Below are 15,398 nucleotides of genomic sequence, written 5' to 3' on the forward strand. Positions count from 1 at the left end.
AGACAAGTGATCATTTTTTTTTCCTGGTGTATGCGGCCAGGTCAAAGAGCGGTAGCGCAGCAATGGTTTTGCTGCGCTACCGCTGAAAATAGCGGGTCTCTGCTTCTTGCGAGACCCAAAAAGCGGTAGCGCAGCGGGCGGGGCCGCTACTTTCAGCGCAGCGCAGCGGCCACCAAAACCGCTGCGCTTTCACCCTTGTAGGAGTTGAATGCTCAAGATGAGTCTGTTCAAGACATATTATAATGATATATTGCTATGTAAGGGTTGTTATGAGTGTAGTAGTAGGTTGTAAGTATTGTGAGTACAAGCAGTGAGTAAATCACTGATGAGTAGTACACTGGGGAACAAAAATGGGGGGGGGGGGGGGGAGAGCTCCTTATATAGACAAATGTGAGGGAGTTTTGCTCCAGGGGGGGCTGTTCAAATACAGGAGTGGCTGTGTACAATTTATGCAAGGAGTGCGTGCATGAGTGAGGCTGTGCTTAATTTATGCAAGGAGGTGCATAAATGAGGCGGGGAACAATGGGGTTGCGGGGCACAGCCTGCAGGGGCAGTGCTACATGATGTAATGCAGATGGCAAACAAATACAAACTAATATATGCAGTGGAGCTAGAGTGGAGCGGAGAATATATGGGAATGTATGTGTAAGTGCGGGAAAGGTGGATTGAGATGCATGACAGGGGTTTGACAGGATGCTACAGATTGTCCAAAAGGGCTAACTTCCAGTGTAGTGGCTCTGGTTGTGCTCCCAGTGGTGAATAGGGGTGAGTTTGGCCTTAGATTCCATTTCTGGGGTCCATATGGCTTTACTGTGAGGCCTTCTATGACTAATTACGCAAATGAGAGAAAAACTTTTGATTTTTCTCATTTTCATCTACCACACCTGGGGGGGAAAAATATGTTAGCAGTTAATCTGCTACAATACTGAGGGGAAATAATCTGTTAGCGGTGAATCCGCTACGCTAACAGTTAGTGTTGCAATGTTTTTTCTGTGCTAACGCTGAAAAAGTGTTAGCACGGAAAAAACAAGTTACACTACGTGATTAGTTTAGCAGTGTAGAATCCCACTAATGCTGCAAGTTTTTGCTCAAAAAGGATTGCTCTACGCTAACGCGTAGCGGCCCTGTAGCGTTGTGGTGATTTATATAGGCAAGTGTGGTAGAATGTTCACTCTGGGATAACGCGGGCGGGAATGCACAGAGCGGCTCAGGTAGAGTGCATTCCGGTGACATAAGCACTGTGGATGATGTCAGGAAAAGCACACTAGGAAAGCTTACGGAAAGTCACGCGCAGACCAGAATGCACGAATTGTGTATTGCGGATTTCGGATTGGGTATTTGGATCTGAACGGAAAAAGACAGGGCTGGACTGCGGCGTGTTGAATTCTAGCGGTTTACCTTGCGGTATTTCTTTTTCGCAATGAGAGTGTGCGCCATGACGTCAAGGTCTCCAGTGTCAATACTTCATTCTTGGAGCTGTTGACCATCCCTCTTCTGGAGCTGTTGACCGTTGTGGTGAGCCTAATCAAAACCTTATTACATCACTCAGACACTCACCAGGAAGGGATCACCGCCCAACGCCCTCTAGAAATCACTCTGGTACATGTAATCCACGCCCACAGACACTTTATAATAGCCTAGAATCATCTCTACAAGGCGCCTCAACTTCTCAGTATTCACTTTCATGGATGGCCCTCCACAATGGGTAATAAAATATGTACAAAATCAGGTTCAAAGTGGGAGAAAGTCCACCATCAAACAGAGCCAGACTATTAGGAAGGACCCTGAGTGTTCACTAGAATTAACTCCTCTATATTCCAGCAAGGCGTAACTCTTTCTCAGATGCATGGCGGCTGATGCGCCATGGTTATTGTTTTCCTCTTATGTCATCCCAAGCCATGTAGTAGATGCCTTGTTGGTTTGTTGCCTTGTCACCTTGTTGGAGGCTTTTTGTACTCTGTTCCCATCTTTCTCTTTGTCTCAGAACCACCTGTTGTCCCCTCACTATAAATGTAGAGCCTTTTTGGCCCATTCTGTTTGTCCCCCATCAGATTGTCACTTTGCATCCCTGGTCACAGAATAAGAATTACGTAGCCTATTTTACCACATATTTTACAGTATATTTTCCCCCTTGATTTCGTCTAGAAAGCACTATTCTCAATACTTCATCAGCCACACTTTTCTTTAAGAGTCCATACTCTTATTCTTGTCCCATATTACTCTCCCAACCTGAGAGGCAGCTTTTCACGCACTCATCCCTCTCTAAACTCTATTCCCCCAAATAGTAGTTCCACACCGTTCATCCAAGTTCTTTTCCTCATCTCAACAACTCCATCAATTCCTGCGGCTCATCAACTTTTCATCTTTGATCTTAATCCGCGGATCCTTTGTTGAGGTCACCAATCTAGGCTGGCTAATCACTAGGTTCTTATCCTCATGTTTCCCTTTCTTTTTTGTCTTGTTGATCATTGTTTCAGAAAGTCTAACCCTATTTATTCATTTACTTAGCCCCAGTCCTAGTGTTTGTGATTGTGGTGGATATTTTATTTTTTCTTTATTGTTCTCATCAGGATTTGTTCCTGTTCTATTTAGGTGAATCTCTTTTTGTTGTTCTTCTTATTCTTATTTTCATGTTTTCCATTGTTTTCACTACAAACATGGATGAATTTGGGAAGGCATATATTGATCAATATGGCATATATTGATCAAATTATATTGATCATTTTTTTTTTTTTTTTTTGAAATTTCACCTTAATTTTTTTCCTTCCTGCAACATCATCACCCTTCTATCCCCTCTCTTTCTCTTGATTTCCCCCTGTCTTAGTTTTCAACCATAGTAAAAGCTTCATTTTGTTGCCAGATCAAATAGGTCATTTTTACATACTCATATGAATTATTCCTGGGAAAAAATAGCCTGTTAAGTCAGGCAGGGAGGGGGAGGGGGGGCAAGAGCAAGGTGTATATATGACTCATCAGATCCAATATCCAGAATTTCTACTAGGCCTGAGATTGATTTAACGTTTGTACCAGATTTGAGTAAGGTGTCTTGTGCTTCTGTTGTTCAATTAAAGACTAATGGAATGTGTTTCCCCAATATATTCAATGAGTAAACTGATTTTATCTCAGAATCTGAGGGTCAAAATTTTTTGAATCTAAAGAGATTGATTGAGTCTGGTTGGTTTGAAACTATCCCCTAAAATTATCAGGCAGTGTTTTTTGTGCTTCTGTCACTGTGTCTCAACCAGGGCTAGAATTTATTTCATGATATTGGAACCATGAGGATCAGCAATATCTGAACAATAATTTGAGAAATTTTTGGTCTATGAAAGTCCCAAAATGTTGCAGTTACAGTCTGATCAGTGTGAAATATTGCCTAATTGGTTGGTTTTGTTGTGTTTCTACAACTATATCTCAACAAACAATGGGGATGACTTCATGATATTGGTACCATAATGATGTGAACATTTGAAAGATTAATTTAGGAAAGCTTTTTGCTAATGAAAATCTCCCAATGTAGCAGCCCCATTTGATCAGTCACAAACTATTGCCTCATTTTTTGTGTTTCTGCCACTATATCTCAACCAGGAATGATGATCATTTCATGATATTGGTACCAGAATATTGATAAATTTCCAAAGATTATTTTGGTAGAGAGTTCATGGATTGAAATCCCACAAAGGAGCTGCTATATTAGTCTAATTGGTCTCAAAATATTGCTTAACTGGGCATTTTGTGGTGTTTCTGCGACTGTATGTGAAATGGGGCTAACAATTATTTCATGATATTGATACCATTATAATAGGAGATGTTGAGGGAGTAATTTGGGTCAGCTATTGACCATAGAAATCCCACAATGTGGCAGCTACAGTCTCATGAGTGTCAAAATATCACCAAATTGGGCTTTTCTTTCTGTTTCTGCCACCATATCTCAACCTGGAATGGTGATTATTTAATGATATTGGTACCAGAATATTCATCCATTTCCAAAGATTATTTTGGTATAGCTTTCATGTATGGAAATGCCCAACAGGAGCCGCTATAGTCTGATTAGTCTCAAAATATTGCCTAATTGGGTATTTTTTGGTGTTTCTGCCACTGTAATTGAACTGGGGCTAACATTAATTTCATGATATTGATACCATCATAATGAGACATGTTGAGGGAGTAATTTGGGTCAGCTCTTGACCATAGAAATCCCAGAATGTGGCAGCTACAGTCTCACAAGTGTCAAAATATCACCAAATTGGGCTTTTCTTTCTGTTTCTGCCACCATATCTCAACCTGGAATGGTGATCATTTCATGATATTGGTACCAGATTATTCATACATTTCCAAAGATTATTTTGGTATAGCTTTCATGTATGGAAATGCCCAAAAGGAGCTGCTATAGTCTGATTAGTCCCAAAATATTGCCTAATTGGGTATTGTTTGGTGTTTCTGCCACTGTATCTCAACCTGCAAGGGTAATGATTCAATGATACTAGAGGAAAAAGCGGCTCCACGGCTGCAGGAATCAGGGGTGCAGCTCAACTCTTTTACTCTGGGGCAGTAGTTCATGTGTTCATGTTTTTAAATTCTGAATTTATAGAAGGTTTCAAGATAAATATCATCATGGAGAATTTGTATGTGGTGCAAAAACCAATACCTTGACCATCAAAAAATTTCATTATCTATCATTTGCCCATTTGAGAGGTTCATCATTAAATTTAGGACCCATTTTGAGCTGTTTATGAACATTATTTTAAGTCAATAAGCTGCATAGATTCATTGGAAATACTCAATCGTGGGGGACATTCCAAAATTTCACACTTTTTTCAGATTTTCCATGAAGGCCTTTAACTCAACTGCAAAGTTTTGTAAAATTCAATTATATAATTGAACCCATTATTTAAAGATTGGAGTACTTCCCTCCAGATTAGAAGATGAGCTTCATGCTATTAAACCTGCAATAAAATACAAAGATAAACAATAAGAAACCTAGTGGACAAATGTAGAAAGGTAACAAAAAGAGTATTGGGCTTAATCTATGGCGTTTGGATATGTATAATCAATGTGCAGGGAGTGGTTAGCTTGCCTGTGTGTGTGGAAAACAGTTTTTTTGAAAATATTTCAGCCAAAGCACATTGATGAGTGATCAGTCTATCAGTACAGCCCCGTTAATCCATCTGTGTTTCCTCTCAATTCTGCATAAAGCAGTTCACCAACATTGGTATCAGGATTGTGAATACTCTTTCCCCATGCAAGCAAGCCATTGTAGCACCTGCAAGTCAACCACATAACACAAGTAAAGTTGTGCAAGTGGCATCTCATTGCGTCTCTGGAGACCACAGGTTCTGGTTCATAAACTCTTAGGTCAGGAGACACTCATCATCATCAGGCGCCGCGCACAAAGATCGTTGCCAGACAACAAAAGGCAATCAGTAAGGATCAAAAAGCCAAGCTCCAAAACAAAGCAATTGAGCTGGTGATTGCTCGCAAGGTTGAAGTCATAACTGCCCAGTACAAGTTGGCAAGTCTGGAGAGGGAGATGGAGGCTCTTGCAAGCATGAAGTTGCCGGCGAGGACGGCTAGCTTGCTGCCTGACTCCCGCAGGAGGGAGGGCTGGCCACTGCGCCTCTCGGCCTGGTCGATGATGATGTCGTGGGGCAGAGAGGAGAGACAGACAAGCTCAGCGATATCGAGCGCAAGCCAGCGTTGGTTGGGCAGGATTGGGCCGGCTCCAGGCAGTGATGACAAGTGTGACGGTAGGGGATGGGTGGGGTTGATGTCTTTGAGAATGTGGCATGAAGAAAGGGAGAAACTGACTGACAGAATACATTAATTATGTATGCAGTACTTGGGTTTTTCTTCACTCACAATCAATTTCCTGACATTCTTCAATTTGATAGGTTTTTCAATGAGGATGGGATAGCCTCAAGACACACGTCCAAAAAATAAAAGAATGAGTTTTCTGGTGGGACTGGGAGAATACTTAGATAAGAGAAGACATACATACTTGCATACCAGAGGAGGATGGTAGCATTTTTGAGCTGGTCGATATTCCAGAACTGATTGATAATTTTATGGGAAATGTTTGGGTAGAAGATGAAGGGACCTTTGCCGAGTCACTTGCAATGACTGAGCCCAGCTTTGATGGAGGGATGAACGGCAGCGGAGGGGGACTGGATGGTCTCGAGCTTCTGGTGCCATTATTTTAGGTGAAGATGTTGTTCACCCGGCGGATTTTCTTGGAGTAGATCCGACCATTAGGGTTGTCCTGAGCCAAGGAGGAGAGGATTGAGTGTGGAGAGGGTGACGGTCCTGACGGTGGACAGGAGGGTGTTTGTGGGCAGATTTTTGCTGGTCGGGGCGCGGGCTTGCCGGTCCAAGACTGTTGAGACTGCTCCTGCTGACTGGCTGGGGGGCGAATATAGCCAGCTGACATGGCGCTGCATGTGGCTATGTAGAGTTGGCTGGGGCTTTCTTCATCTTGCCTGGATGCCAGTGACAGTTGAGAAGCCAACTGCTTGATCAAAGAAGAATGGCCGAGGCGGCCAAACGTATCTAAGCCCTCATCCCCACTGCAGCCGGCTTGGCAGTGCCGTGGGCTTTGTTACGCTCAGGAGGCGGCGGAGACTGTGCGTGGTGGCTGGTTTGGTCAGTGGTGTTGAACTGAGCTGGAAACAGCATAGCTGTGGTTACCAGTACTTACTACTGGGGCTGGAACAATAACGTGGCAAGAGCTTGAGTGGATATATAGTGAGGCCACCATGTCAAGCAAGAATGTCCCCCAGGGGTTCCGGTTTCGTCCGCCCCCTCCCTGGAAGCCCCCTAGTTGCTTGATTAGGCCCCTCCTTGATGGCTCTTTTGCAGAGTCTTTTACAACCGGCCCTTTTTTGCTTGTTGCTCTGGCACAGCTGAAGGGTCATCCATAGGGCCTTTGGGTCTTTGGGGATATTTTCAACTTCTGTGTGTATTGTCCAAATTGTGTGCTCTTCTGTTGTGTTCTTTATAAATTAAAAATACGCCAAAACTTAGATCTGGGCTTTCACGTTTGTGTGGATTTAATGAACTTGGATTGATACCATTATGATAAGTCATGTTGAGGAATTATTTTAGTCAGCTCTTGACCATGAAAATCCCAAAATATGGCAGCTACACTCTCATGAGTCTCAGAATATCACTAAATTGGGGTTTTCTTTGTGTTTCTACCACTATATCTCAACCAGGAATGGTGATTATTTCATGATATTGGAACCAGAATATTCATCCATTTCCAAAGATTATTTTGGTATAGCTTTCATGTATGGAAATGCCCAAAAGGAGCTGCTGTAGTCTGATTGGTCTCAAAATATCACCTAATTGGGTTTTTTTTTGGTGTTTCTGCCACTGTATCTCAGACTGCAATGGGAATTATTTCATGATATCGATACCATTATGATAAGAGATTTTGAAAGATCAATTTGGGTCAGCTCTTGACCATGAAAATCCCAAAATATGGCAGCTACATTCTCATGAGTCTCAAAATATCACTAAATTGGGGTTTTCTTTGTGATTCTGCCACTATATCTCAACCGGGAATGGTGATTATTTCATGATATTGGAACCAGAATATTCATCCATTTCCAAACATTATTTTGGTATAGCTTCCATGTATGGAAATGCCCAAAAGGAACTGCTATAGTCTGATTAGTCTCAAAATATTGCCTAATTGGGTATTTAGTGTGTGTTTCTGCCACTGTATCTGAGCCAGGGCTATCAATTATTTCATGATGTTGATACCAAAATAATACAAGATGTTGAGGGAGTAATTTGGGTCAGCTTTTGACTATAGAAATCCCAAAATGTGGCAGCTACAGTCTCATGAGTGTCAAAATATCACCAAATTGGGCTTTTCTTTCTGTTTCTGCCACCATATCTTAGCTGGGATGGTGATTATTTCATGATATTGGTACCAGAATATTCATCCATTTTGAAAGATTATTTTGGTATAGCTTTCATGTATTTAAATGCCCAAAAGGAGCTGCTATAGTCTGATTCGTCTCAAAATATTGCCTAATTGGTTTTTTGTTGTTGTTTCTGCCACTGTATCTCAACTCAAAATGGGAATGATTTCATGATATTGAAATCATTATAATAAGAAATGTTGAGGGATAAATTTTGGTCAGCTCTTGCCCATGAAAAACCCAAAATGTGGCAGCTACGGCCTCTGAGTCTCAAAATATTACCAAATTGGGCTTTCCTTTCTGTTTCTGCCACCATATCTCAACCGGGAATGGTGATTGTTTCATGATATTGGGAGCAGAATATTAATCCATAGCCAATGATTATTTTGGCATAGCTTTCATGTAAGAAAATGCCCAAAAGGAGCTGCTATAGTCTGATTAGTCTCAAGATGTTGCCTAATTGAGTAATTTTTGATGTTTCTGCCACTGTATCTCAACCCGGAATGGGAATGATTTCATGATATTGATATCATCATCATCAGAGATTTTGAGAGATTAATTTTGGTCAGATCTTTCCCATGAAAAACCCAAAATGTGGCAGCTACAGTCTCATGGGTCTCAAACAATCACCAAATTAGGTTTTTGTTTGTGTTTCTGCCACTATATCCCAACCCGGAATGGTGATCATTTTATGATATTGGTACCAGAATATTCATCCATTCCCAAAGATCATTTTGGTATAGCTTCCATGTATGGAAATGCTCAAGTGGAGCTGCTATAGTCTGATTAGTCTCAAAATATTGCCTAATTGGGTAATTTTTGATTTTTCTACCACTGTATCTCAAACTGCAATGCAAATTAATTCATTATATTGATACCATTATAATAATAAATGTTGAGAGATTAAGTTGGGTCAGCTCTTGACCATGAAGATCCCAAAATTAGGCAGCTACAGTCTCATGAGTCTCAAAATATCACCAAATTGGGCTTTTCTTTCTGTTTCTGCCACCATATCTCTGTGGAAATGCCCAAAAGGAGCTGCTATAGTCCAATCAACGGTGGGCCAGCTACGCTAACCATAACGTTAGCGTGACGTAGCGTAACGGAATTCCGCTGAATTTTTGCGTAGCGTTAGCGGAATTGCGCCTTCTCTGCGCTAACGCTACGCGCAAAGGGTGCGCAGCTAATCTAGCTGTTAGCGTAGTGTTAGCGCAGATGCGCGCAATTGGGCTAACGCTACACACACAGGGCGCAAAAGAGCGCGCGCTACGGTGCGCCACAGTGCTTTTAGCTGAAAAAAAGGCCTTTTTTCCCGCTAAAATTGCTGTAGCGCAGCGTAGCATAGCGTAGTGACTGTAGCGGCGCGCTAACACTAACAAACAATTGGCGCGCTGTTAGCGCCAATGAAACGTAGCGCAGCGTAGCAGCGCTAACAGCGCGCTAACACGACTCAAAATGGGCGGGCCCTTTTTGCCGCGACGCTAACGCTAAGTGGCCCTGTAGCGTAGTGCAGCTTAGCGGCCCACCCTTGGTCTGATTAGTCTCAACATATCACCTAATTGGATATTTTTTTGTGTTTCTGCCACTGTATCTCAAACCTGCAATGGGAATGATTCTTCATGTTTATACCATTATGATAAGACATGTTGAGATATCAATTTGGATCAGCTCTTGACCATGAAAACCCCAAAATTTGGGAGCTACATTCTCATGAGTCTCAAAATATCACCAAATTGGGGTTGCATTTGTGTTTCTGCCACTATATCTCAACTGGGAATGCTAATTATTTTATGATATTGGGACCAGAATATTCATCCATTTCCAAAGATTATTTTGGTATAGCTTTCATGTATGGAAATGCCCAAAAGGAGGTGCAATAGTCTGATTGGTCTCAAAATATTGCCTAATTGAGTATCTTTTGGTGTTTCTGCCAGTGTATCTTGAACTGCAATGGGAATGATCTCATGATATTGATCAAAACACTATACCATAATAATCTTTGGAAATGTATGAATATTCTGGTACCAATATCATGAAATAATCACCATTCCTGGTTGAGATATGGTGGCAGAAACAGAAAGAAAAGCCCAATTTGGTGATATTTTGAGACTCATGAGGCTGTAGCTGCCTCATTTGGGGAATTCCATGGTCAAGAGCTGACCCAAATTAATCTATCAACATGTCTTATTATGATGGTTGCAATATCATAAAATGAATGTTAGCCCCGGTTCAGATACAGTTGCAGAAACACCATAAAATACCCAAGTAGGCAATATTTTGAGACTAATTAGACTGTAGCAGCTCCTTTTTGGGATTTCAATCCATGAACTCTATACCCAAAGATATTTTGGACATTTATCAATATTCTAGTACCAATATCATGAAATGATCAACATTCCTGGTTGAGATATAATGGCAGAAAAACAAAGAAAAACCTAATTTCCCATGAGACTGTAGCTGCCACATTTTAGGTTTTTCATGGTCAATAGCTGACCCAAATTAATCTCTCAAAATTTCTTATTATAATGGTATCAATATCATGAAATCATTCCCATTAGGGGGGTTCACAATAGGATAAAAATAAAACTTTAGAGCTAATTTTAAGGCCTTTATGAACAACTTTTTAAAAAATAAAGATGTTGCTCTGATTCTCAGGGGATATCCAGTCTTGTACACCTTGCCAGATTTTTAAAAATTTGTTGATAAAGACCTTAAAATGGACTGTAAAATTTTACTTTTATCCTATTATGAACCCCCCTATTGCAGGTTGTGATACAGTGGCAGAAACACCAAATAATACCCAATTAGGCAATATTTTAAGACTAATCTGACTATAGCAGCTCCTTTTGGGCATTTCCATACATGAAAGCTATACCAAGATAATCTTTGGAAATGGATGAATATTCTGGGCCCAATATCATGAAATAATCACCATTCCCTGTTGAGATATAGTGGCAGAAACACAAAGTAAACCCCAATTTGGTGGTATTTTGAGACCCATGAGACTGTAGCTGCCTCATTGTGGGAATTTCATGGTCAAGAAATGACCCAAATTGATCTCTCAATATTTCCTATTATAATGGTATCAATATCATGAAAAAAATGTTAGCCTTGGTTCAGATACAGTGGCAGAAACACCACAGAATACCCAATTAGGCAATATCTTGAGACTAATCAGCCTATAGCAGCTCCTTTTGGGCATTTCCATACATGAAACCTATACCAAAATAATCTTTGGAAATGCATGAATATTCTGGTCCCAATATCATGAAATAATCACCATTCCCGGTTGACATACAGTGGCAGAAACACAAAGAAACCCCCAATTTGGTGATATTTTGAGACCCATGAGACTGTAGCTGTCAAAATTTAGGTTTTTCATGGGCAAGAGCTGACCCAATTTAATCCCTCAACATTTATTATTATAATGGTATCAATATCAAGAAATCATTCCCATTGCGGGTTGAGATACAGTGGCAGAAACACCAAAGTATATCCAATTAGGTGATATTTTGAGACTAATCAGACTATAGCAGCTCCTTTTGGGCATTTCCATACATGAAAGCTATGCCAAAATAATTTCTGGAAATGGATGAGTATTCTGGTACTATTTTCATGAAATAATCACCATTCCTGGTTGAGATATGGTGGCAGAAACAGAAAGAAAACCCCAATTTGGTAATATTTTGAGACTCATGACACTGTAACTCCCTCATTTTGGGATTTTCATGGTCAAGAGCTGACCCAAATTAATCTCTCAACATGTCCTATCATCCGAGTTTCTTAAATCCACACAAACGTGGAAACTTTTGGCATATTTCTAATTTAAAAATAACCCAAAAGAAGAGCACACAATTTAGACAATACACACAGCAGTTGAAAATATCCCCAAAGACCCAAAGGCCCTATGGATGAACCTCCAGCTGTGCCAGAGCAACAAGCAAAAAAGGGCCAGTTGTGAGAAAATCTGTGAAAGAGCTGTCAAGGAGGGGCCTAATCAAGCAACTAGGGGGCTTCCAGGGAGAGGGCGAAGGAAACCAGATCCCCTGGGGGGACAATAGACACCAGCCCCTCCCTCCTTAAATATTCAAGCTCAGCCCATCCATAGGCGCCAGGCGATGAGTTGTGACTCTAGCAGCATCCAGCGGCATGGCCACCGTATCCTTGCCAACGCCACGCCACCCAGTTCCACCCAACCAAAACCCTCGCATCAAACTTATACTGGGCACTATGATGATACCGTCTCACTATCCTGGTTGCCTCGCTCAAATTATCTCCTGACAACCGTCTAGACAAGGTGAGGATGTAAATTTCCAATCTGGTCAAGGGCTACTGGCCACAACAATACCGTCCTTAAAAACTGGCTCATTGGCAACCTCACAGACCCAACCAATGAGCCCCGGGTGATCACTGTCAATAAAGATGGAGCATGTTTTGTGTGGATGAACAAAGATAGGCTCAATCCAGGCAATGAATCAGATGGTGAGTAGGAACGGAGGGCAAGTATTCCAGGCTAGAGCAATCATTGGTCCCAGACGTAGTTGAGTCGTTAAAGATCATCACCGGGAAGAAGTGCAAGCGGATCACCCGCTTTGCCTTTGACTTTGCCCTCAAGAACCACTGCAAACACGTCACCTGTGTCCACAAGGCTAACATTATGAAGCTCGCTGACGGCCTCTTCCTCGAGACTTGTCGTCAAGTCGCCAAGGAATACGAGCGCTCCGGAATCAATTTCAGTGACATGATTGTCAAAAATGCCTCCATGCAATTCGTCGCTAAACCCCAACAGTTCGACGTCATGGTCATGCCCAACCTGTTTGTCCCTCCTACGCTCTCCCTCTCTCCCACTTACGTCCACCAACACACTTACAATCTTTTTTTCTTATGATGTTCCCCAGGTATGGAGCTATTGTTGCCAACATTGGTGCGGCTCTTGTCCAATGACCAGGGATTGTTCCGGGGGCAAACAACGCCGGGAGTTTGCGTTATTTGAGCCAGGTTGTTGGCACGTAGCCAAGGACATCATGGTAAGCCCGGCGGCATTTAACTGCGTCTGACCCGTCTCCGGCCGACTGAAGCTGTGGGATTGACAGGGCCAAGATGTGGCAAACCCGATCGCTCCTGTTTGGGCCAGGTGTTCCCGCTGGTAAACAACCTGAAGGCCGCCAGCGCCAATGCGCCGCTTGTGGTCGTCACAGTTGGTCCTAATCTAAGAGCAAAAATTGCTAGCAATCCTCGAGTGGCACCGGGCAAAGCAGAACCTGCTGACAACAATGCTTTGAAAGCAGTACAGGAAGGCAAGCTGCCCAATATCTGTCCTCCCTGCTTGCTCCGACAGACAGAGAGAGAGACTAAACCCTACTAAACCGGGCTGCTGCTTGATCTTTCTGACTTGAAAGGTCCTGGGCTGAGCCTTGCATTCTACAACACCAGTACTCAGAGGGCTTCAGGTGAGCAGCCCGAATTCCAGTCCACCTGAAACTCTCAGCGGAGCAATCAAACATGCGGAATGCGCCGGAGGTGCTGTTCCTACTGAGCTTATCCCATGAGCATGAGCTGATGCTCGCGCAAGCGCTCAACCCAGCTTCTCAGCAGCCGCCTCCAATAAGCATCTTTTCATTGGACTCCAAGAGGCCATGTCCTGTTGGCTTTCCATTGTTGCCATCAACTCCAGCAGACCACATGAGATGGTCAGCCATCAGTGCACCGGCTTTGTCATCCCCCTGATCCCCAGAAACAGGCCCACCAAGTCCACAACATTCCTCAAATGGACAACCAACAATGACAAAAATTGAAAATGCTGACTGCAGCTGTATCCTTGAGCTCTTCAATGAAATCATGGGTAAACATGTTGAACTTGTGATCCACAATATCCTGAACCATATCTGTCAAACCAAGTTTGTTTGAAATTAATAAAGACAATAAGATTCACTAAAAATAGAACTCTTTTGATATGAGATTGATGCCTGTGGTGTGATGGCCACAAATAGAGTCAGCTGTCTGTTTCTCAAAAGGAATTAAGAGAAAAACATTTGTACATTCATCAATATCTGGATTATCAAAAGGCTGCTTTCATTGGTAAATATCTTGAGTAACAAGCAGGTTAGTAAACATCCTCATTGATCTAATTGTTTGCAATCTTGTTGTTTTCCATCAAGCAATTTTTTTTGAGTTGAATTGAATTACAATTTATCCTATCTCATCCCTTATTAGTTACATATGATGTGTGACTTGGAGTACCAATGTGTCAAGAAAGAATGCACAAAAAATCATTTGATGAGAACAGATTGTATCAAAATGGCTTGTTGTGTGGTGAATTGGGCCCTGCACTGCAAGAAAAACTCTAGAAGATGCAGCAAGCTTGAATCAAGCCTCAGCTCAAGCTGGAGTCAAGCACCCAAATTCCATGCTGGTCTTGTTCAGCATCTCAATGCTTAACATGCTGTAGAGCTCATGCAGTAGGCTGAGACAAATGTTCAACCTTGTAAATGAGCATCCCCCTGAGCACCCTTTTATTTTATTTTAGAAAACACTCCATGTGCCATTGAATTCAGCCAGAATAACATAAAAAGGGTATGTACACATGAAAGGGATATGTACATATGAAAGGAATATGTACACATGAAAGGGGAATTTGAAAAGATGCATTAACACATAGAAGGGATATGTACACATGATGAAAGGGGGATGTATGCATGAAAGGGGTATGTATTCATGAAAGGGGTATGTATGCATGAAAGGGGTATGTGCAGTGAGGGGTATTTGCACATGAAAGGGATATGTAAACATCAAAGTGGTTTGTAAACCTGAATGATGAAAGGGTTGAAAAGGATGTAAGAAACTCAAAGGGGACATGTAAACATGAAAGGGTCATGAAAGCATGATGAAAGGGGTATGTACACATTGTGAAAGGGATACACGCACATGAAAGGGATACAAGCACATGATAGGGATACACGCACATGAAAGGGATACACACATATGAAAGGGATACACGCACATGATAGGGGTATGTGCACATGTACACATTATGAAAGGGGTCAATACATACAAAAGGGATATATGCACATGAAAGGGGTATGTGCACATGAAAGGGGTATGTGCACATGAAAGGGGAATTTTCACATGAAAGGAGAATTTGCACAGGTATCAACTCCGTATTTTGGAGCCTGTACTCAGTTTTTTGTACCTTAGACTCCCTCTTGCGTAAATTATGCAATGTGCATGGAAATTGAGTCAACCAGTGCTTGATTCTTGCATGAGGCACAGCTTGCCTTGAGCTCTTGCATCTCAACTGCAAGCAGTTTCTAGAGTTTTCGTTGCAGTGCTGGGTATTACTATGGAGGCAGTTGGACCATGCCTTAGAAAACATAACAGAAGCGCAAAAATGTGCTGTAATTCCTCTTGTGCAGATGTACATCTAATTTTGCAGATTGGTTTTCAAGAAAGTTGTTGGCCAAAACAAATCATGCT

At 41.9% G+C, this 15,398-nt stretch overlaps 1 protein-coding gene across 1 annotated transcript; it reads left to right on the forward strand.

Moving 5' to 3' along the window:
• Positions 1-12,582: 12,582 nt before the first annotated feature.
• On the forward strand, positions 12,583-12,869 carry PtA15_17A121 (uncharacterized protein; the record flags this gene model as incomplete). The annotated part of the gene is made up of 2 exons (XM_053164204.1): positions 12,583-12,740; positions 12,824-12,869. 2 exons carry the CDS (start codon positions 12,583-12,585, stop codon positions 12,867-12,869), a joined length of 204 nt encoding a protein of 67 aa, XP_053028194.1.
• Between the last annotated feature and the right edge of the window lie 2,529 nt (positions 12,870-15,398).

This window comes from Puccinia triticina, chromosome 17A, assembly GCF_026914185.1.
Source record: "Puccinia triticina chromosome 17A, complete sequence".
In the NCBI taxonomy this organism is placed as follows: domain Eukaryota; kingdom Fungi; phylum Basidiomycota; class Pucciniomycetes; order Pucciniales; family Pucciniaceae; genus Puccinia; species Puccinia triticina.